At 32.7% G+C, this 25855-nt stretch overlaps 1 protein-coding gene across 7 annotated transcripts in view; it reads right to left on the bottom strand.

The window, feature by feature from the left end:
* Positions 1-25855, bottom strand: part of Gphn (gephyrin) — a 559105-nt gene that overhangs the window by 279934 nt on the left and 253316 nt on the right. For all 7 annotated transcript variants that reach the window (XM_033766935.1, XM_033766936.1, XM_033766937.1 and 4 more), the window contains exon 5: positions 21302-21396. In XM_033766935.1, coding sequence (XP_033622826.1) covers positions 21302-21396 — 95 coding nt within the window. The remainder of the gene's footprint in view (positions 1-21301; positions 21397-25855) is intronic.

Below are 25855 nucleotides of genomic sequence, written 5' to 3'. Positions count from 1 at the left end.
AAATATAAAATAAATAATTTAAATAGGCAATTCAATTTACAGTGGATAAATTCTGAGAAATAATTTTAAGCCAGATGGTTTCACTAGTGAATCCTATGACATAGCAAAAAGCAAAACAAACAAAACAAAACAAAGCAAAACAAAAACTAATAGGTAGTTTACAAAAAGTGCTCTACAGAAGAGGGAACATTTCACAAAATTTTATTGTCAGTATTAAACACTAAAGAAATAAGATAGTATAAAAAAGAAAATTATAGATCAATATCTCCTATGAATGTAGTTGTGAAAATCCTTATCAAAATATTAGCAACTAGAAGTCATCAGTGTGTATGTGTGTGTACATGTGTATACTATACACCATGACCAAGTGCAGTTTATTACAAAAAATTCAAGATAGGTTCAATATGAAAACTAATAAAAAACATTTGCCCTATTAACAAAGAACAAAAAGTAGATCATGCACTCATATTAATTAATGTAGAAAAAGCACTAGACAAAATTCAACACTCATTCCTGATAAACACTTAGAAAATCTAGGAATCCCTAGAGTGGGTATTTCCTCACCTTGAAAAAGAGCTTCTACAAAAAAAATATACAACTAACATTTGTGCTTAATGGTTAATGCTTTCCCACTAAGATCTGGAAAAAGGCAAGGATGATCTGACTATTCAACACAGTACTGACTGGTACAAGTGAGAGAAAGAATAAAATGCATACATATCAGAAAGGAAGAAACAAAAGTATCCTTATTTGCATATGACAATTGTCTACCAAGAAAATCTCAAATAAATCAAAAACCTTTAGACAAGTAGAAAGAAAACAAGAAAAAGCCAATGAAAGATCTCTCCTAGTACTAATAATAACAGCAGTTAAGTTGCTGCATATAATATCAACATACAATGAACTATATAAAAGCAATGAATGTATTACATACGCTAAAATTTTAAATACAATTTTTAATACAAACAAAAATGAAATAGTTATATGTAACTCTAAGAACACAAGTATAGAAATTACACAATGAAAACTGCAAAATAGAAAAATGAATTAAAGACATTTTGTTCATGGTAAAATATGCTGCCCATTTAAAATATTCATATATCTTTTAAATCAATTCAGTAGTCAATGGACACTTCGGTTCTTCTCCTTTTGGCTAAATAATGCTGCTATAAACACTGGTGTAAAAGTTTCTATTAACAATACTGATTTTGATTTTTTTGGATAACCAGAAGTAATTGCTGTGGCATATGGTAATTCTATTGTTTGCATTTTTAGGAAATGATATTATTTTTCACAGCAGTTGTTTCATTTTACATTCCTACAATGTACAAGAATTCCACATTCTCATAATCTTCAACACTTAGTTTTTTTTTTCCTTTTTATGATTGCCAAACTAAGGGGTGTAAGTATTATATCATTGTAGTTTTTATTTGCATTTCTCTAATGACCAGTAATGCTGAGGATTCTTTCATGAGCTTGCTTATCTGCCATTTGTATAGCTTTGGAGAAATACGTACTCAAGTCCTCTGCCTATTTTGGAGAAAAAACTATTCAACTCCTCTAGCCGTTTTTTTTGTTGTTGTTGTTTTGTTTTTTGCTGTTGTTGAGTAACAATATTAACTTAACAAATTTCAGATAATTAAACACCTAATGAAAACTACAAAACATTGCTGAAGGAGTGTGTTGAATTTCATCAAATGCATTTCTTACACCAACTGTTAATAATTATGATCTTTTCTTCTTCTATTATTGAACTATACAGTGGTACCTTGCTTCACAAACTTAATTCATTTCACAATTCTGGGGAAGATGGCTGTGTTCATGCTCCTATGGGTAAGATGGCTGGGGTCATGTTGTCACCAAATGTGGAGTTCACGAATGAAAGCAAAATTTTAATGAAAGCCTCTGATTGTGCACTGAATTTTTCACAAACAGAAGCATTAGTGAACAGAGGCATTTCTGTATATATATATTTTTTCTGTATATTTTTATACATTTTATGACACCATTCTTGCATTTCAGGGATAAATTTCACTTGGTCATGGTGGATAGTCCTTTTTAATATGCTGCTGAATCAAGTTTGCTATTATTTTATTAACCATTTTTGTCTCGGTATCATAAGGGATATTTGTCTGTAGATTTCTTTTAAGTTTATTTTTGACTTTGGTATCACACCAGTGTTGACCTCATAGAGTGAAGTGCTGTTTTCAATTGTTTCAGAAGCATTTGGAGAAGATTAATATCCGTTCTGTGTAAATGTCTGGTAGAATTTACCAATGAAGCCACTCATCTAGGAATTTTAAATATAGTGAGGTTTTGATTATTTATTCAATCTTACAAGGTAGAGATCTTTTGAAATCTCCTATTGCTTTCTGATTCAGTTTTTTTCTTGGAGTTTCCCATTTCATCTTAAATTATCCAATTTGTCTTATAGTCTTTATTTCTACAGTAGCAGAATAACTCCATTTTCATTCCTAGTTTTAATAAATTGAGTCGTCTCATTTTTTTTTTTTTTTTTTTTTTTTTTTAGTTAATGTAGGTGAAGTTTCATCAGTTTTCTTATCTTTTGAAGAATCAGTTTTTGGATTAGTTGATTTTCTCTATTTTTTGTTTCATTTATTTCTGCTCCAATCTCTCACTCCACTGTTAACCTCAATAACATATAAAAAACTGCTTTTTATTGCTGTCCTCACTCATTTTCAGTGTCACAAATTACATTTTTGAATATTTTTTATTATAACGCATTGTACATTTTTATGTCATATGCCCCAAATGAAACTAAATGTTTTTATATATATCTGAGAAGGTGGATGTGATTCTTCTTTGTTCCTCCATAGGTAAGGTGTTCCTACTCACCAGTTTATTTCAGGATTTTTTCATCTTTGATTTTCTTTAGTTTGAAAACAATATGCCTAGGCGTATTTTTGGCATTTATCCTGCTTGGTGTCTGCTATGATTTGGATACCCCCTCCAAAATTAATGTTAAAATATAATTGGCATTGTAACAGCATGAAGAACCAGGACTTTAAAGAGATGAATAGGTCATGAAGGTACTACCCTCACAGATAGATTAAGGTCCTATGGAAGGGATGTGAAGGAATGAGTTAGTTAACGTGGGAGCAGGGTCCTGATTAAAAAAAAAAATGAATTTGGGGCTAGGGATTTAGCTCAATGGTGTTGCTGCCTGCCTTGAAAGTGCAAAGTCCTGAATTCGATCCTTGGTACCAAAAAACAAAACAAAACAAAAAGAATTTGGCTTGGTTTTTCCTTTACACCTGCTTGTGCATTCTCTGTTCTCATCTTTTCCTCCCTTTTCCTCACTTCCTCCCCATTCCCCATCATTATTCTATGATGTGCCAAGAAGTCCTCAACAGATGTGAATATTTTATCATGGACTTGGAGCCACCTCCTGAAATACATTCATTTTCTTTATATATTACTCTGTGATTTTGTTATAACAGTATAAAAAAAGCAATTAAGACAGTTTCTAACTTTAATTTGGGGAAATTCTCAGTCTTATTTTTTTCAGATAATTGTTTTTCTCTTCTTACTTGGGTGTTATTACTATTAGATGTGTATTATACCTTTTGTAGTTGTCCCACAGTTTTTGGATATTCTGGGTCCTCCTATCTTTGTTTTTCTTGCTTTTCAGGTTTGCAGGTTTATATTGAAAAATATTAAAGTTCAGAGATTCTTTCCTCAAGCTGTGTCCAACAACAAAAAAGGCATTTTTCATTTCTGTTGCAACGCTTTTTATCTCTAGCATTTATTTCTAGTATTTTAAAAATACTTCAGTCTCTTGTGTACATTGCCTGTGTGTTCTTCCATGCTGTCCACTTTATACATTAGAATCCTTAGTATATTAATCAGAGGTCTTTTAAATTAAAAGTCTGCTAGTTCAACATTCTTGCTGTATATGGTTTCATGCTTGCTGTGTATCTTCAAATTGTGTGCGTTTTTTTTCTTATAGCATGCCTCATAACTTTTTCTTGACAGCTAGACATAATGTACTGGGTAAAAGACCTGCTGTACATAGTTATTTAGTAATGTCATGGTGAGCTGTGGGGGGGCACTTCATAGTCCTAGGATTAGGTCTCAACCTTTTATGACTCTGCATTATGAACTTTATGACTGCTTCCCAGTCTTTCTCCATCCCCCAACCCCTGTATGTGGGAGAGAAAGGATTAGACTGTAGTTGATTATTTTCCTTTTTCTCTGTGAATTAGGCTTGGATTTTTTCCCTAGAACGTTAGGCTCTTGCTACCTAGCTTTCACTGGGGCAGGACTCATTAAGAAAAGAGTGTTCTGCTGTATTTCTATATCCCTATTCTCCTTCCCTTGCAAAATATGTGGTGATTTTTCTTCAAAATTTACAATGAGAGTTTCATGGTAGAACTCACAAGTTTATGGATTTCCTTCTTACTGGGTCACCCTGACATTTTTCACTCTAAGAGTTGTCCGCAATGAACCTCTAACAATTTATCAAGTATGGCTTTTCTATTCTGATACTTGTTCTTGAGGTGAGTTCTGTTTATGAGTCTCTGCACCAGTGAGCCATTACTATACATATGCATCTGCCTTTTTAATGTTGGGGGCAGTGCTCTGCCCTATTTTCTTATCTCTGTTATGGGTCCTAGGAAAGTCATTGAAATTTCCATCTGTATAGCTTTTCACTTATTATTAAGATGAAGTGATGATTCCTGCATTCTTTGCATATGGAACTGGAAGCTAGGTAGGTCCTATGTGTGTCCTTTAAATAATGAAAATTTAAATTTATAAAAGCAGAGCTATAAATCAAAATCTCAATAATAATTTTCTAATTACCTATGCTTTTACCCTTAAAATCCTTCTTAAATTTTTCTTGCATTTCTTCTTAAAGGTTGAGTCTGGCATACTGTTAACCTTTTTGTACAGTAGGTGTAGTACCAATAGTTTCTTTAGCTTTTATCTGAGAATATCTTAATTTATCCCTGATTTTTGAGGGATAATTGTCAGAGAGAGAATTTGTGGTTGACAGTTTTCCTCTCAGCTCTTTGAATCTATAAATCCCCTGTTTTCTAGCATCTAATGTTTCTAATGAGAAAATAATATTTAAAAGATATCTTCCATATAATGAATTGTTATTCTCATGCTGCTTTCAATATTTCTTCTTTCCTTTTTTGTTTTTGACAATTAAATTATAATGTGCACTGTTGTGGGTTTATTTCAACTTATCCTACCTGGAATACGTTAAACTTCTTGGATTCATATCTTACATCATATTTGGGAATTAGAGCTATTATTTCCTTCAAACAAACTTTGTGCGACCTTTTCTCTCTTCTCTTACTAGCTTGAGCTTGCATACGGTGTATATTGGATTTTATTTTTATTGAGTTTATTAGTACTTTTTAGGTACACAGTACAGTTACACTCATCATTGGGATCTTGAACCTTTACATGACAGATCTTGGTCCTTATTTTTTCCCCCATATCCCTTCCCTCCCTTTTCCCCCTCTATGCTACCCTATTTACAAGGGCCTTTTTTCCATTTATTCCTTTTCTCATATTTTTTTCTTTCCCCCAATCCTTCCCACTTCCCCTACACCTTTAGCCCCTTTCTTCCTATTTCAGGATGTAGTGATCTTCTTTGTCTCTCTTAATTGTTTTGGTTTGAAATTTACATTGTCTGAAAATAAGATAGCTATTCCTGCTTTTTTCTGAGCTACTGTCACATGAAGAAATGTTTTCCATCCTTTTACTTTCAGTCTATGACTTTCTTTTTCAATTAGGTGTGTTTCTTGTAGACACCATGTTGTTGGATTTTGCTTCTTAATCCATTCTGCCAGTTGATTTCTTTTGATTGGTAAATTGAGGCCATTAACATTGATGGTTATAACTGATATGTATTGACTTATCATTGTCATGTTATTGCCCTGTTGTTAGCCCTTTTTCATTTTCTCCCCTCTCCCTTTAATTTCTTGCCTTGCCTAATGGATTTGCTCTGTTGGGTGTCATGGTGTTGTGACTTTCATTGTCTTTTATTAGGATATTGTTTAGAATTGTTTGGAGTGCTGGTTTGGTATTCATGAAGTTTCTCATGTGTTCTTTGTCACGGAATTTCTATTTCCCCATCCATTTTAAAAGAGAATTTTGCAAGATACATCAGTCTAGGTTGAAGGCTGTTTTCTTTTAGGGCTTGAAATACCTCACTCCAGGCTCTCCTTGACCTGAGGGTTTATGTTGAAAAGTCTGCTGTGATTTTGATGGACTTTCCTATGCATGTGATTTGTTTCTTTTCTCTAACTGCTTGTAGTATTTTGTTCTTTTGGGTTTTCCAGATCCTGGCTATTATAAGTCTAGGTGTAGATTTTTTTTTTTTTTTTTTATCATGGCTGGTGCTATATGCCTCAATTATCTGTATGTCAAGTTCTTCCCTTCTAATTGGGAAGTTTCTGCCATTAATTCTGTGAAAAGTTTTTTTTTAAAATGTCATTTGTACTTTCTCCTGCTACTTCATGGATTCCTATCAGTCTTGTATTATTCTTTAGCCCAACTGATACAATCAGCTACACAACAGTATCAAGCACAGCTTAGAAACTGACAATTTGTGGTAGTTATTAATCTATCATCTTTAACCATGTGAACTGAATAAAAATATGTTTATAGTGAATAAACTCTTCAATATAGCAACTTTACCCTTCAGGATGGGCACTTAGAAGGAACTGGGAGGAGAGGAATAGATAGGTAGAAGGATAGAAGGTTTCAAGTGAATCCAGGATAATCATACAAAACTCTAGGAAACGGTTGAACACAAGAGGGAAAGATAGAGTACAGGAACAAAGACAAGAATAGAACAACTTAACAGTAATAGGGAAGCTATAAATTATACTCACTTTCCTCTCAGACTCAATCAAGAGAAGGAAAAAGAGAGAAGAAAAGAAAAAGAAAGAAGAAATTCTAATTAGGGCAGGAACAGGAACAAAGGGGGAGATGAAGAACAATGTGGGGAGCAAGAGATTGATTGAGAAAAAGAAGAAAGAAAAAAGGAAGAATATGAAGAGTGGGAAAAAACAAAATTTTTAAAATAAAAATTAAAAATAAGAAGAAAATAAACAAAAAAATTAAAAGGGCCCCTTTCAGGGTATATCTCTGCTGTCAAAATAGACAATGTGGGCAGCAATGTGCAGAACTAAGTCAATTAGTCTCAGCTAGCCGACAGCAGACCCCTGAGATTCAGGCTGAATTCTGGCTGCAAGGCCCAAATTGAGCTCCCTGATGTCCTGCAGGGTTAAACTTTGTATGGTTCTACAGCAGGTTCCAGCTGCCCTTTCCTTGAAGACAGTCCAAGTTCTATGTAAAGTGGCGATCCCCTTCAACTTACCAATTACAGAGGTCTAGTGTGTCTTTATTGCCGTTGTTCACTTCCGTTCTATCTTCTGGAGCTCAGTACACTGGCCTTTATGACCACCTATGTCTCAGCAGTGTGAATGGAGGTACCAACACAATCAGGAGCCCAAGAGCATTGGGGGGCTGCAGCGGCATCCGCATGGCTGGGCAGACCTCACTCGTCTGCTCTGACGAAGGCCCAGGGTGCTGGAGGTTGGGGAAGCTGCTTAGTTCCCCATGTTGGCTGGCAGTCCTCACCCGTCTGCTCCCAGGATTTTCTTAATGTTATCCCATAGGTCTCTTAGGTTCAGTTCAGTTTCCTTTCCTCACTTATCAATGTCATATGTCCTGTCTCCAAATTCACTGATTCTTTTTTTTTTCTACTTTTATATATATCTCCTTTTGAGTACTTTTACTGAATTTTTCAGTTATTATATATTCTAACTCTAGAGTTTTCTTTTTGGCTCTTTAAAAGTATATTTAACACTTAATATAAATTAATAAGCTTGGTCTTTTAGTTTTTTTTTAAATCTTTAAGATGGTTGTATTAAAAGCCTTGTCTAGTATGTTCACCATCTCATCTTCCTAAAATATTTTGTCATTTTACCAATTTGATTTGAAATGGACTGTACTTTTATCCTTCTATGTCTTGTGATTGTTTGCCAAAAACTATACAGTTGAATCTTATAATGCAGTAATTTTAGAAATATGATTCTCCACATTCCCCAAGGTTATGCTATTTATAAATAATTATTATAGGGTGCATCTATGTCAGGAATCAGTCTTAGATGTAAACATTATCTGATACTTTTTCTGACTTTGCATTTATACTCTATGTGTACGCAGTGACTTTCTAAATTTTTCCATATATATGGCTGCTTTTGAATATCCTAACTGTTAAATGTCTGGCTCCCAAAATGGTGAAAAGAAAAAAATAAAAAAAAAACCCCTAACTGTCTTTATGAATCCCCTTAAAGACACTATAGCCAGTGGAAACTGGACAACGGACAGGCTTTGTTTGTATCTGCACTTCTACAAATGAAAACAGCAATCCACAAAAAGAATCCATATCACCAATATTTGGAAGATATGCCCACTATTGCCCACTGACTTCTATAAGCTGTTCTAAGGATAATAGTGTGCCATGGGCTAGGATGTTGAAAGATGGTTAGCTACTATTAAACTAGGTGGAAAATGGCCAAGAGTAACCACAGTTTACCAGTCAAGACTTCCCCTGGAAGCTGTAATCCTAAAGAGATTCCTAAATTGCATAGTACTTACATCACAAGATGGTACAAGTTCACCTGTTTCCAGCTACAGAAACAGATTCCTGATGAACCTTACTCAGTCATCATCGGTTCCTTCCCTATAGTCTTTAATAAGCTAAGTACATTTTATTCTGGAATTTTAAAAAAACCTTTAAGGTAATAATACTGTTATTGTAACTTATTTTAAATGATCCATCTTGCTTTAACATTATTTAATTATGACTAAGGTAACTGGACTGATAAAAAAATTTTAAGTTTAGTGAATTTTTTTCTTCCTTAGAAAAAAATTTAATAAATATGTATGAAACTATTCTTAGCATCAAGGGGGAAATATAACCTCCAAACAGTACATGTGTTTATCAGAGTTTCTATTTTTAGTTCTGACCAGATAAAGCATAAAGATCAAACTGGCTATAATGGTAAGTAATAAGACAAGTAATGACAAAAATAGGTCTTATTCCATTTCATACATGAAAAACTAAAGACTTCATGTTTTATTTCATAAAATAGGAATAATACAGAAAATTCTATGTTATTAAAAATGAACTAAATAAAGAACTGAAAGAGGCTATTTAGGATTATAACAGAAAATTTTGGTAAAAAGAAAGATTAGCAGTAGCTTTTCTTTTTATTTTATTTAGTTTTTAAATTTTTTTGGTACCGGGGATTGAAGCTTTTCTTTTTATGATTTAGATATGCTTCAGTGAATAAATTTATATAGGATCTTATAACATTTCTATGAACTACGTCTTGCCTCCAAAAAACTAAGTGGAGATTATAAATCAAGTTAGTGAATAGAACTGAGAATATAATCTAAAATAAATAATTCCTTAATGTATAATCATAGTGGTTACTCTATTATTGTTAATGAAGTTTAGAAAAATTATTTGGCATGCTTTTAAAGTAAGAATAAAGGACAAATTCAGGAAGACATGCTTCTATGTTGTGGGCAATTCAAATAGCTACCAGAACAGAAAGTGTTAAACCTAGGGAAGTGATTTGCCCAAGGTCACACTGCTGTTAAATGCTAGTAAATGCAGAATATCAATTTAAAAGATGTGATATTAAGGAGCTAGTGCACTTACTCTTCTTGAAGTACTGGCCAAGATAGAAGATGGTTAACTAACTATAGGTTCTTCTAGTGATTTTGAAGAGAATATAAAGAATATTCTAGAATTGAGACTGAAGTTAAAAGTTCAACAATTGCCCTTATTGGAGCTAGTCCCAGTTGTGGAGCTGTAATAATAATATGATAATGGTTTAAATACCTAGAGTCCAGAGAAAGGAGCTAACTCCTTAGCTAATGGGTATGGAAAAGGTATCTCTATTGTCTAAAGAACCTAGAGAAGAATTTTTATTTCTTTTAAAAAATCTTTTTGCCCCTTTGTCCCCAAAGTGTGCCAGTCACACAGAACTATATGATAGCAAAGAGATGAATACTGCACCAGAAATTTCTTCTGATCAGAATAACTAGGAATGAGGGTATCTGGAACCTAGAGAGCATGGGAAAACTCTTGGAGACAGCTGGAGAAGATGGAACCTTTAATTCTTCCTGTGAACTAACACAAGTCCTGGACTCATCTGAGAGTTATAATTATGTGGAATAGACTCAAAGAAGATCAGGAAAGAGCTTTAAAACACAAGTTTAATATAGATAACTGCTGAAGTCTTCAGCTAACTCTTTAAGGATATGTGCTGGCTAAATCTTAACAGTATAACAAACGCTCAATAATCAGAACCCAATAGGACTGATTGCTAACACTAAATAATTATTTTTATAATAAATGTAAAGATAGAAGCTCTGGTATCATAAAAAACAGGCAAGTAGAAATTTAGGAACTTAAAAAATAGTTCATATGAAATAGAAACTTACTTGGATAAACTCAAAGGCAGATAGAGATTAGAGAGGTGAAAAGTCAGTGAATTTGAAGACAGATTGTAGAAATACTATGAAAAATATAGAGAAAAATGTTTCTCAAAGGAGAATAAATCTAAATATCATGTCATAGGAACACTGGAAGGAAAGGAGAATGAGGGAACTGTGCAGCCCAGGAATTTGGCAGCAACTTCCATAAGATTTGCTTTGATAGTTGCAGCACCAAGTCTAAGAAATCTAGAATAATGCTGCTGAATGCTTGCAGTGGGACCACCCATCAAAACTTCAAACTGGCTTTACATTTTGCTTCTCCTTGGCAAGAAGATGCAGAGGTGTGGACTAACCTGACTAACCTGATCCTGGACGAGGACAATGCCTAGGGATAAAAGGTAAGCCAGGGCCGTCAGAGCTGCGGAAAAAGTAGTAGACCTGGTTGCAGCTTCAGGGATTCCAATGATAACCAAACAAAGTAACTGGGTGAAAGACAAACATGGGAGACTACCATAGAGGGGAAATGGGTGTGACCTAGACCCTTTAAGCTTAAGCTTAGACTGGGCATAGGGTGGGCCATGTTCTCTATAAGGAGAAACCAGGTCTGGTGAGTGTTCACATAAGTCCAACAATCTGCTTGAAACCCTACACTGTTTTACACTTATTGGAGACAAGAAGGATAACTGCTTAGACCATCTATCAATCTGAGTAACAACATGCCTCAGATTGGACAGTTATCATGGTCTGGGATGAATGGACTTTAGCTGCAATCAGGACACCTAAAAAACCCACACACCCTAAAGATGGTTGAGAAAATTGTGACTGGCTGGATTCCTAGTCAGCAGATTCTAGAAAGAAAGCATTCATTCAAAAACACAGAAGAATTTTTATGATTCAGTATTTGAAATTTTTAATTATTTCTCACTTTCTTTCATTTTTGGGGGGCTCTTAGGTTTTTGTTTTTCTTTCTTTTCTCTCTTTTCCTTATAACTTATTTTCTTCCATTTCCTATATTTTGTTCTTTACTTCTTTCTCTTGTTCATTCTTTTAATGTGACTATTTTCCAACACTATTAATTTCCTTTTACTCCTCAGTAGGACCTCCATCTCACTCTTCTCTCTTCTTTCTCATTTTTGATTAATTTTTTAAATTTTATTTTTTGCATTCTCTGGTTCCCTCCTCTACCTTAACTAGCATAATTGTTAAGCTTTATGAATCTTTAAATAGCTAGTTAACTATGTTATTTTTATTGAATACTGTTCCATTATTAGTAGAGGTAAAGTTCCATTTATATATTTACTATAGGTCAATATTTGGTATTGGTATTTATACTATCATTATAGATTATCTTTTTTATATTTAAGGGTGGTACACTATTGGCTCTTAAGATCTGTCAATATCCAGTTTGCCTTTGATGTTACTATTTTTGCTGATTTTATTAAAATAGATGGTCAACAGGGAAAAAAAGAAATCAGCAACAGGATAATAAACAATTATAGGTATAAACCATTACCTTTAAGTAATAAGTTGCAATGTGAATGACCACAATTCCCCAGTCAATGACACAGATTGGCAGACTGGATCAGGAAAAAAACTCAACACTTTATAGTATACAAGAAACAAATTAAATGCAAAAAGAAACTCATAGATTAAAAATCAAAGGATCTGTTTCATAATGGGAATCTCTCAACACTTTATAGTATACAAGAAACAAATTAAATGCAAAAAGAAACTCATAGATTAAAAATCAAAGGATGTGTTTCATACAATGGGAATCCAAAAAAAAAAATTAGGAATTGATATCTTAATTTCAGAAAAAGTGAATTTCAAGCAAAGACTGATTAGAATAAACAAAGAAGGCCAATCCATGTTGGTGAGGAGAATTCAACAAGAACAGTAATAAACATTTATGCACTAAATACCTATATACCCAACTTCATGAAATAAATGTTGAGACATGAAAAATCAGATAAATATCAATATAATTATAAGCAAGGACCTCAATACCCCGCTGTTACAAATGGACAGATCCAATAGACAAAAAAAAAAAAATCAATATAGAAATATCAGAGTTGAATTAAACCTTCAAACAGACTTAATAGATATCCACAGAATGTCCCACCTAACAAGAAAAGAATATGCATTCTTTTCAGTAGCACATGGAATTTTCTCCAAAATAGACCACATGCTAGCCCATAAAGCATTCTTAGGTAAATGTAAAATAATCAAATTATCCCATGTATATATATTACTGGTTCGTAGTGTAATAAAAGTAGAAATCATTGGCAAAAAAAACCAAAACCATACCAAAACCAAAACACACAGAAACTATGCATACACAAGAAATGAAACAATATCCTCTTGAATAATCAATGGGTCACAGATGAATTTAAAGAAGAAATTAGTTTCTATATCGTGACTGTGACATACCAGAACTTAAGGAATATGAAAGGAGTGGTAAAATGGAAGTTTATAGCAATGAACTCCCACATCACAAAACCAGAGTGAACGCAAATAACCTAATGATGCATCTTTAGAAAAACAAGAAAAATCCAAACCCAAAGCTAGTAGAAGGAAGGAAATTATAAATATATGAGCAAAAATTAATGAAACTGAGAATAAAGAAACAATACAAAGAAGCAATGAAACAAAGAGTTTACTGTTTGAAAGATTAAACAAAATAGACAAACCCCTAATCAGTATTACCAAAATAAGGAGAAAAAAGTCAGAAATAGATGGAATTAGAAATGAAAAAGGCAAAATCACAATACAACATGACCAAATAGGATTCACTCCAGGGTTACAATATAGGCAAGTTAAAAAAGATAATACATCACATAAACAGAAGTAAGAACAAAAATCACAGGATTATCCCAAAAGACACAGAAAAAGCATTTGACAAAAACCAACTTCCATTCATGATAAAAACCCTGAAGAATATAGGAATAGAAGTTCTTTACCTCAGTCTGATAAAAGCCATCTATTTAACAAAGAAACGGCCAATATCATACTAATTGGAATGAAGCTGAAATGTTTGCCTCTGAAATGAAGAACAAGAGTAGGATATATATTATCACCACTCCTGTTCAATATAGTTCTTAAAACATTAGCTAACACAAAAACATTAAGAGAAAGAAATAAAAGGGATATAGATGAGAAAGAAGTTAAATTATCATTATTTGCAGATGACATGATCTACATAATTCCACTGAAAAACTAAGAGAATTAATAATGAAATTTGGTAGCATAGGAGGATACAAAGTCAATACTCAAAAATCAATAGCATTCCTGTACTTACTGAGAACAAAATTAGAAAAAAAATACCATTCACAATAGCACCAAAAAATTTACACACTTAGGAGTTAATCTAACTAAGGAAATGAAAGACAGCTACAAGAAAAAGTATAGTATTCTGAAAAAGGACATCGAAGAACATATCAGAAAATGGGAAGACACTCCTTACTGCTGGATAGGTAAAATCAATATAGTCAAAATGGCCATACAATACTTCCAAAATTGAGATACAGACTTAATGCAATCCCAATCAAAATACCACAGCACTCTTCAAATAACTGGAGAAATCAATTCTAAAATTACTATGGAACAACAAGAGACCCAGAAAAGTAAAAACAATCCTGGGTAACAAGCAGGAAGCATCACAATCCCAGTTCTAAAGTCATATTACAAAGCTACAGTGATAAAAAACAGCATAGTGCTGGTACAAAAACAGTAAGATCAATGGAACAGAACAGATGCATAAACATCTCCAAACATTTCAAACTATTTGATCTTTGACAAAGGGACAAAAATAAACCCTGGAGGAAAGGCAGCCAGTTTCTTTAATAAACTGTGCTTCAAACACTGGCTATCCACATGCAGAAGATGGAAACTAGAATCATATCTTCCACTATGTACTAAAGGAAAATGAAGATAGATCAAAGATCTGAATGTTAAAACAGAACCACTTAATCTTCTAAAAGATAAAATAGGTAAACTCTTCAAATCATAGGCATAGGCAAGGAATTTCTGTACAAAACCCCACTTGTACAGGAAATAGTACCATATCAAATTTAAAAGTTTTTGCATAGCAAAAGAAACAAGCAACAAAGTGAGAAGATAATCTAAAGAATGGCAAAAAAAAAAAATTCTGGTCACTATTCATAAGACAGAGGGGTAATAACTAAACAACAACAAAAATAAGATCTTCAAAACAAAGGACCCAATAAAAAATGGGTAAGGGAAATGAACAGACACTTCCCAGAATAAGAAGTACAGATAGCCAATACATACATGAAAAATGTTCCAAACCTGTGAATATTAGTGAAATGCAAATTAAAACAATACTCAGGTTCTACTTTACCCCAGAAAGACCGGCTATCATGAAGAAATCCACCAAGACAAATGCTTGTGAGGCTGCAGGGCAAAAGTGCTTTTCACTGTTGGTCAGAGTGTAAACTAGTACAGTCACTATGGAAAACGCTATGGAGGTTCCTCAAAAAACTTACTTTATTCCAATAAAAAATAGAAATTCTATTTGATCCAGGTTTCTCTTCTAGGTATGTTAAAGACATCATACTATGGTGATGTATGTATGCCCATATTTATATCAAAACAATTCATAATAGCTAAATCTTGGAAGCAGCCTGTTTCCACCAATAGATGAATGGATAAAGAAAATGCGGTATTTACACACAAAAGAGTACTTACTCCGCCATAAAAAAGGATGAACTTCAGTCATTTGTAGGAAAATGGATATACCTTGAGACCATAATATTAGAAAGTGAAATAAATCAGTTGCATGATTAAATATGAGAAACCCAAAATATAAATAAAGAGCAAAATAAAAGGGATAACAGGATATAAACAGATCAATCTTTCTTAAATGGGAAGTGGACCAAGAGATACAGGGAAGGAGGGGGATGGGTAACAAAAGAATTTAGATGTATTATTTAAGGGTACCAACTCCCCCCAGAGGGAATGTAAACATTATGTGCTGCAAACACATACCAATAAACAAAACAAAAAGAGTAAGATTGGTGCAGAAAAAAATACCTGAAAAATTAACGGGAAAAATTTCCCAAATGTAATTAGAAACACCAGTTTACAGATTCATCATGCTCCGTGAATTAACTAAAAGAAGTACACAAAGGACCTTTAAAACACAAGTACAATATGTATCACTAATGATGTCTTAAGCTAACTTCTGAAGTTTCCTTTGCTGTGTAAGCCCTAACAGTATAGCAACAACTAAACTACAAAAGAATAATTTGGAAGAAAACTACACCCAGATACATCATAATCAAACTATTGACATCAAGGACAAAGAAAAAGGATCTCTAAGGCAGTCAATGAAAAAGTACACATCATACATCAGGGAATAGCAATTTAACTGCTGCATTTCTCTTTAGGAACCATGGAACTAGAAGACAGTGAAAGACTTTTAAAAATGCTGAAAGAAAAGAACAATCATGTAGTGAAATTACACATACCTTTAGAAGCAAAAACATGAAGGCATCCACTGATGAAAGAAAGTTAACAGACTAGCCAACTTTCTAGCCAACTTGCTCTAAAACTAAAACTCTTAATACCAACACAGCAATGATCCATATCTAAGCATTATCATGAATCAGTTGTTGTTCTGGGCACTTCACATGGGTTAACTTATTTAATCCAAGAAATTTGGTATTACTGTAAACCCTCAATATACAGATGAAAAAACTCAGAAAAGATACTAAGTAATTTTGAGCCAGGGTAGAGTATAAGAAATCTCAAGAGATGGCCTCAGAGATGACATTCTTTTTTTTTTGAGACAGGATCTTGCTATACAGTTCAGGCTGGCCTTAAACTCACTATGTAGCCCAGGCTGGCCTTGAACTTGCCATAATCCTCCTGCCTCAGCCTCTCAAGATTACAGGCATTTGCCATCACATCTGGCCCTAGAGAAGATACTCAACCATCACTTCTCAAACTAATTGTACCCTTTCAAAGATATTAACTTACTGCAGTAGATTGAAATCATTAGTAATTATCTAAAATTTATTTTAATTTAATGCTGCTTTAATGTAAAAAATAGAAAGATCATGCACCAACTTGATATATTACTTCATCTGGAAAAAAGATGCTGTTAAAACTAGCGTGAAACACTGATTTATCAGCAGTAACCATTAAAAAGAAACATTTTTATTACTTTTAAATTCAGTATTTATTATGTTCCTGACTTGTTTTGGGACTGAAGATGTAAAAATGAATAAGGGCAAACCTCTTGTTTTCACCCTAATATGTGGAAACTAAAAAAAGAAGACATGAAAGTAGAATACTATTATTAGACAAGAGCAAGGGAATAAGGGGGAAAGAAAGGGAGGTATGAAAGAGGATAATTCTATATATTTCAAAATTTACATCAAAACCTAATATTTTATAAAAATTAATAGGCACTAATAAAATTATAAGAATAATTAAAAACACCACATTAACTGATACAAGTTCACACCTTACTGACTTTACACCAATTCAAATGTCCTTAAGTCATACTCAATCTCCAAATAAATATAAGAACAAGATCAAAACAAGTTCCTGTTCTAATGGATGTACAACAAATTAGGAAATGCAGATAAGTAATTAATTACAATATAGTATGAAATGTTCTATAACAGAAGCATGTACAAATCCCAAAGTGCAAACAGAATGTAAATGCTGTACAAAGGAAATCGTAATACGCTTTCTTAAAAATGAACATTCAAGGAAATATTTCAGTTTCCTTTCACATAGCTAATATACATTATCTTTCTTCCAAAATTTGTAAATAAACTTTCAATTAAATCTGTAATAAACAGAAAGAAAAACCAGAAAGTTTTACTATATTGTATATACATATTCATTTTTCAGGCCTCTGAGGTAGACGTAATGGACTTATTTCAAAGTACTTAGAGAGGCTATCTATGAAAAACCAACAGTCAACATCATATTAAATGGCCAAAAACTGAAAACTTTCATGTTTAAATCAGGAACAAGACAATGATGCCCACTATCACCATTCCTCTTCGATATAGTTCTGGAAACATTAGCCACAGCAATTAGACAAGAGAAAGAAATTAAAGCAATAAAGATAGGAAAGGAAGATGTTAAACTGTCATTATTTGCTGACGATATGATACTCTACATTGAAGACCCAAAAAACTCCACCAAAAGACTTCTAGACTTAATCGACACTTTTAGCAGAGTAGCTGGATACCAGGTCAACACCCAAAAATCAATAGCCTTCTTGTACACAAATAACAGACTCACTAAGAGAGAAATTAGGGCAACAATTCCTTTCACAATAGCATCCAAAAAAATGAAGCATCTAGGAATCAATCTAACAAAAGAAGCAAAAGACCTCTATGCTGAAAACTACAGCACTCTGAAAAGAGATTGAAGAGGATATACGAAAATGGAAAGATTCCCCTACTCCTGGGTAGGAAGAATCAACATAATGAAAATGGCCATACTACCAAAATTGCTCTACAGATTCAATGCAATGCCAACTGAAATTCCAACTCTACATTTCACAGAACTAGAAAAAAGAATCCAAAAATTCATTTGGAACCAGAAGAGACCTAGAATAGCAAAAGCCATCCTAGACAACAGAGACATGGCAGCGGGTATAACAATTCCCAATTTGAAACTACTACAAAGCCACTGCTATAAAAACAGCATGGTACTGGCAAAGAAACTGACCTGAAGATCAGTGGAACAGATTGGAAGACACAAAAACAAATCCAGATGTACTCAGCTACCTCATCTTTGACAAAGGAGCTGACCATCCTCAGTGGAGGAAAGATAGCCTCTTTAATAAATGGTATTGGAAAAACTGGATCTCAACCGGCCAAACATTAAAACTGGACCCTTATCTTTCACCATGCACTAAATTAAAATCCAAGTGGATTAAACATCTAAATATTAAAACAGAAACACTAAACTTGCTGGAAGATAAGTTAGGGAGAACTCTTGAAGACAATGGCATAGGAAAAGATTTTATGAAAAAATCCTCAGTAGTACAGGAACTAGCAGAAAGAATCAACTACTGGGATTTCATCTTATTAAAAAGCTTCTGCACTGCAAAAGAAACCATCAACAGAACTAAGAGACAATCTACAATGTGGGAAAATACTTTTACCAGCTGCTCCTCAGACAAAGAACTCAAAACAATCAGCCCCCCTACAATATAAAGACCCAATTCAAAAATGGGCATCTGAAATGAACAGACATTTCTCAGACAAAGAAGTAAAAACAGCAAGTAAATATATGAAAAAATGTTCCAGAGCACTGGTCATTCGAGAGGTGCAGATGAAAACAACACTGAGATTCCACTTCACCCCACAAAAAATGGCTGCTACCAAGAAATCAAACAATAACAATTGTTGGAGGGGTTGTGGGGAGAAAGGAACCCTTCTCCATTGTTGGTGGAATGCAGACTGGTGAAACTACTATGGAAATCAATATGGAGATACAGCAAAGAACTAGGATTAGAGGTTCCATTTGACCCAGCCATCACTCTACTGGGTATCTTTCCAAAAGAATTAAAAGAATCATACCACAATGATATATGTGCACCCATGTGTATAGCAGCACAGTTCATAATAGCTAAAAATTGGAAAAGCCCAATTGCCCATTAGTTAGAGACTGGATAAAAAAGATGTGGTTTTTCTAAAAAATGGAATACTACTCAACCATAAAGAATGAGATGTTAGAGTAATTCATAGGAAAATGGATACATATTGAGGATATACTCTTAAGTGAAATAAATAAGTCATACACGTGTAAATGCCAAATAGTTTCTCTGGTGTGAAAAACTATAATTGCAAATAAGATCCTAATGGTATAATTGACAATGTGAAATAGAAAGAAAAGGGCTAAAGGTGTAGGTGAAGTGGGAAGGGTAGGGGAAAGGAAATAAGGGAAAAGAAAAAAAATGAGAAAATGAAAAAATGGAAATAAAGTATTTGTAAATAGGGAAGGGAGGAGGGGGTCAAGGGAGGGCAGGGGTAAGGGGAAAAAATGAGAACCAAGACCTGTCATGTAAAGGTACAAGATCCCAATGATGAATGTAACTGTACTGTATACCTAAAATGTACCAATTAACTCATGAAGAAAAACAAACAAATAAAAAAAAAAAGTACCTAGAGGACCAGGGATTTAGCTCAGTGGTTCTGCCACCTGCCTCGCAAGTGCAAGGTCCTGAGTTTGATTCCCCGGTACCAAAAAAAAAAAAAAAAAAAAAAAAAAAGAATCTTGTTTCAAAGTACTTAGAATTATTTCTTGTGAGCTTTTTACTTACTCAGCAGTCCAGGACTCAGTAATGATGAGAATAACAAGGGAGAGGAGGAAGTAACCCATCACTTTCAATAAGAAACTTTCTATTTTCTTTACTGGATCCAGAAATCCATCTTCAAAGGGTTACCTCAACAATTGCAAATAATGTCTTTAAATTGTGAGAACCTTAAGATGGGGATCATGTCTCATTTACTTTTCCATCCTTAGAATCCCTAATGCTTAATATAGGGCCTCATAATTAACTACTCATCAAATCAAAACATTATTACAAAAAGTATTAATAAGACATGACATTTCTTTCTTGACTATATTCCCTGTATACCACAAAGAGTTCTTTTCATGTTAAAAACACACAAAATTCCATAGGAAAAAAGGGTTCAAATGTGACCTTTGAGTACATATGTGTGGGTAAGGTCGGTAAGAGTTAAAAAAAGTATAAAAGAATACACTCGAGTTTCTTAAAGGCAAGTATGGATTTTTAAAATCTTTATTATGCTATACCAATTTTTATCTGCTTTTTACTAAATAAAATATCATAACACAGTACCACATAAAAGTAAAGAGTATATAGTAACTAATGACACACTCTTATCTTCCTATAGATATGCTACCAGTGGCTGCACGGACAGGATATAAAATTAATCGGAATAATAAAATATTATGAATCACATTCTATATAATTAAATGGATACATTTACTTTTACATTACATATTACACACAAGATATAAATGGCTATAAATGATTTATAAAATTCTGAAATTTTAAAGTTGATAAATATATTATCATTGCTTCAGGTTAACTGTGTAATTAATTAATGGTTATTAGATCAACAGATAATGATTAATTTGACACCTGGTCCTTAAATGATGTACACTGTCCTTATTAAAGGGATTTTAATCTAATAATTGCTAAATTAGTACCACGTAAGCTATCAGAGTGAGGATGGATGTTAATGCCTCCATCAACAATGGAACAGTTTTAAATTACTAATTTAATATAGTATATTCTTATTTTAATATAATTTAAATACATCATTTTGCTAAGATTACCAGTATGAAGTAATTTCATCACGACCACACATCAAAACAAATTATTTACACATTGGAATAAATGTTCCTAACTTGTGAGCACAAGTTATTTTAATAAGCTTTGCTGTTTAGTTTTATTAAATTAGTAGTTAACTACAATTAAGACATATCAATTGATGATCACAAACACCAAAAATAATTTTGCATCAATAAACTGAACTTTTCTTTGGATTATGATAATTTCCATCAGCTATTAGTCTCTAAAAGTTTAAACATAAAATGCAAAAAAAAAAGAAACTGGGGTCAAGATTTAGCTTACACAGGACACTAAGACCCTAACACTGGGTTAAAAAGAGGGTAGACTTCAGTATTTGGACTAAAGATTCTTAGAATATCATTCTGTTGTAGTGATAAGTGGTTTGGCTTAACCTTCTTTGTAACACGCTGGTGTCTTTCTTACCTAGAGAGCATGCCCAGAGGTGTAACATTAAGTGATCCCATCAGCATTGCCAGGGCCATCCCTGGCGCTTCCCGTTCTATTACTTCTTTTGTGGCCTGTAATTAAAGATTAAATAGCATACTGAGTGAAACGAGCCAAAAAAGAATGGTAAATTTCACTAAAGATAATTACAAACCATGCATTCTTTAAACCATACTCTGTAGTTCCCCAAACACTGATACATTTCTAAAGCATGTAGCATTAGGTTTTCAGGATCAATGGATAAAACCTGAAGACCTAGAAAATCCAGAGAACTTTTATATTAGCAACTCTGCTTTATTCCTTATAGTTCAGAAATATTTGATAGAAATCTCACTTTGTCTAATAACCTAAATTCCAAAATTGAAGACTCAAATTTCTATCATAGCCCTACAGATTTTAAAGGGTAAAAAAGCTGTGCATTTTTCTTTGTCTATTACTCTTTTAATTTAGTTCCTGAAAACCTGAGATCTTATATCCCACCTAGTTCTATGATTTTATAACATGATTAAAAATAATAAGAATTCATTAAGCCAACTTTCCTCATGTACTGGCGAGAAGAACAACTCTATATGTACTATTTTTCATATCTTTAATATAAATTAAACAAGTGATAAAAATAAATGGTAAAGTAATAGCTTTAGCTATATATTAGGGGTTTTAGGATTCTTAAAGTTCTTAAGACAAAGGTAGTTAAACTTGGAATAAGGTAATGAAGGAGATAGGAAATTTAACTTCTAAGGACAAAAGTGGTTATACAGAAATATTCCAGGTTTGATTTCAGACCACAATGAAACAAATATCACAATAAAGCAAATCACACAATTTTTCTGGTTTCCCTGTGAATATAAAAATTATTCTTTCACATCCTATAGTCTGTTAAGTGTGCAAAAGTATTATGTCTAAAAAGTACATAATTAATATTTTATTGCTAAAAATTCTGATGATCATCTGAACTTTAGGCAAGCCGTTAGATGTTTTGCTGGTGCAGGGTCTTGTCTCACAATTGTTGAGGATGGTCACTGATGATGACTGGCGGATCAACAGATATATAATAATAATGGAACAGTCTGGAATACTGTGACAATTAATAAAATTTGACACAGAGCTATGAAGTGCACTCACACATTAGAAAAATGGCACTGGTAAGACTTGCTTGATACAGGGTTGCCACAAACCATTTATTTGTGAAGTGTAAAAATTAAAGCCACATAAAATGAGTTGTGACTGTATATTTTACTGAAATGGCCAACATAACCTTTAGGCTAAAAGCAGTGGAAAAAGTATATGACAGTACATTTCTAGTTGTCTGTTTTATTTTAATAAATGAAGCAAGTTATTGTAACTGAAAAACAATACAAGAACAAAGCTTGCAAAATAAAAAATATTCCAGTAATATTAATATTAATATTTTGGGGTGGCTATTTCTTTATGTAAGGGGATACCTGGTACATTGTAAAGATCTAAGGCTACTTGTCTCTCAATATCAGAGCACCTCTCCAAATGTGAAAACCCAAAATGTCACCATGAATTGCCACTAGTTGCCTGGGGACCAAAATTGCCTCTACTAGTTGAGAAGCACTTATGTTTTTACTGGAAAATATAACTAAATGTTAATTCACTTATAAAAGACTAGGTTATGAAATGGTTGGCAGGTTGAGGGCGAATAATAAAATATAGTCCTTTGGACACTGGAGGAAGAGTTAAGGTCTACATGCTAGAAAACATTTACAAAATATTTTTCATGTCAAATAATAGAATATAATTAACATGAATGCAGGCTATACTAATTTTTCTTTTGGAATTTCTATGAAGACAAATGCAAAATAACTGCATAAGATTATATATTGTAATTTTTAAAAATTATTATTTTGTATATTTAATATCCTTATGATGTTATTTTCCAAGGTTCTAAAAAAATAATTCATGAATAAATCATTTACTTCTAAATTACTGAGGTTCAATAAATTTCTGGCTGTAAAATATTTAACAGGAAGCATTCCAGAAGGAAAAGATAGCTAGAAAACATAGTAAAATGTATCAGCAATAGGGAGAGGGGACTTCACAAAAGGCAAAATTTAACTTATTTTTAAAAATTCCATTTATATTTATCAACATTTTGCTATAAATTCAGGATGAGCTTTTTAGTTTAATCACTGCTGAAGGAATGTGAGTGATAAAATAATTGAATATTATTATGTTAATTTTTTGAGAAAAGCGAAAATGAACTGGTTTGTATTTATTGCCAAAATGATGTAACTAAAATATAATTCTGATGTGGAAAATCATTTATTAACAAGCAATTCCTTAACATTCTCTTTGTGATTAGAAACAGTCTTTTAGAGTAGAATACTGAATTAGAAGAAACAACAAAAAAAGGTAGTTTTAAAAAGGCAAACTGGAGGCTGGGGATTTAGCTCAGTGATTCCACTGCCTGCCTCATAAGCACCAGGTCCTGAGTTCAAACCCTGGTACCAAAACAACAAAAAAACCCAAAAAAGGCAAACTGAACAGATAAAAATATTTCATTTCATTATTAACTTGCAACCTGTTAATAAAAGCATGTAATTTTTAACCATAAGTTGGGAAGATTATTAAAAATTATAATGGACATGCAATACCATAGAACAATAGTCCAAATATACACATTTATACATCTATCCTAAGAAGCCAATTTACATATTTTGAGAAGTCAGAAGTTTGAGTCAGTTATGCTATTTTTAAGGAAGTATTTTTAGGGTGATCATTAGAGGTATATATGACACATTTATGAAGAGATATGTGATAGATAATAGGAAAGAACCTAAATATTTTCACAAAGATATTAAATTATTCAGAGCTTACTCATAATCTATAGTAATTGACACACCAATTTTTTTGTATAACAGTAATTAATTGAAGGAAACTTCTATCATGTGAAAAGGAGAGATTTTACTAGCAAAGGCTCTGGAGTTATGACTTCCTAATTCAAAGTCTAGTTCTAGTGCCTTCTACTAGTTCTGTGTTCTAGGTTAACATACATAATCTTTTAATCTTTCCGACCTGCTCCTGTTATCTGTAAAATGATATCTGTTTTATATGTTGTTATGTCAGATTAAATAAGATATTACACAGAAAGCTTATCATAAAGCTTGGCATATAGTAAGTGAATAATACAGTGTATTTACTAAGACATTCCAAATATGAATCTATACATCTGATATGTTTCTATGATGTTTATTAATTAATTTGTTCTAGAAAACTGAGGGTTAGAAAAAATGGTGACTTATTTACTTCACTTGACTTTTTTATATTTTCTAAACTATTTTTGGCAAAAATCATATTATAAAAAGGAGTTATACTGAAAGGAGATATTTAAAAAATCTATTATTAAAAGATAATTGTAAAAATAAGTTATCTCCCTGTTCTAAATGAAAATATATGTTTCAGTTAAAATCACATCTTTATTAGCTATCTCACAATATAAAGGTCAGCATTGTATACTTTAATGGAACACCTATAATATACAAAATACTGCACTCCTAATATTCTGATACTAACCAGGAAATACAGAAATTTGAAGACAGATCTTGTTTATGTAACAGAAGCTTCCTACAGATGTTCTTCAGTTTTACCTTATCTTTTCTAAACTTACAAAAATAGGCTTTGCCATTTACCACTTTCACAAAGTCTATCTTAAGTTTCATCAGATGCAGCAGAAGCTGAAAAATTCATTTAAAAATATATTTCTTTTAGAATTGTTGCTTAAGACCTCTAAAACAGAATTATGGCCTTGACTTTGACTTCAAAGTAAATACACATGCACTACTGTATTATGAAAGTAAATGAACTGAAGAAAATTTGATTCCTGATTATCTGAAGAATTAACCTAAGCAGTTTTTATGCTGCTGACAACAGAAAATACTCTCAATTTCTTCACATATACTAAATATTATAAGAAACCTTAAAAGCATTCTCAATACAAAATGTTTGGCATTGGCTTATTATAAACATCCAAATACCTAACTAGTAAACTTTTAATTGATTTTTGATGTTCATGAAGTTAAAGAATGTTACATATGAATAAAGAAGCTCTATACTAGAGAGTTTCTTCATTTGAAGTAATTTACCTTCCCTCAGTCATCTCCTTACCAACCTAACCTCTCATACCACAGTTTTGTGCAGCAACACTAAACTGATAGTAGAAGGGAAAGAGCAGGAAAGGGATCAAGAGAGAAATAGAGACAGGTGATTAGAACTTCCTCATCTTGTTATATGATTTGGAACCAAAGAGAAAGCACTTTCACAAAGTTTCATGTAAAAAAACTACACAGTCTTTACAAGATACTGAAGTATGTCTGACTCTTAGTAGAAAGAGGGCAAAAGAGACAACTTAGGTATTTGTTTGTTAGAGAGGAGTTTCCTAAAAAGAATCTCTCAATATCAAGAAAATTTAGAGGATTTTTAAATTATTAAATATGAAAACCACTTATGCCTAATGAGTGAAATAGATATAATTATTTTCTTATTAATTTTGTACAAAGGAAACACATGACC

Source organism: Fukomys damarensis, unplaced genomic scaffold (genome assembly GCF_012274545.1).
Source record: "Fukomys damarensis isolate Sample0158 unplaced genomic scaffold, DMR_v1.0_HiC HiC_scaffold_21, whole genome shotgun sequence".
NCBI classification, from domain to species: Eukaryota; Metazoa; Chordata; class Mammalia; order Rodentia; family Bathyergidae; genus Fukomys; species Fukomys damarensis.
This window is presented reverse-complemented; position numbering and strand designations above follow the sequence as displayed.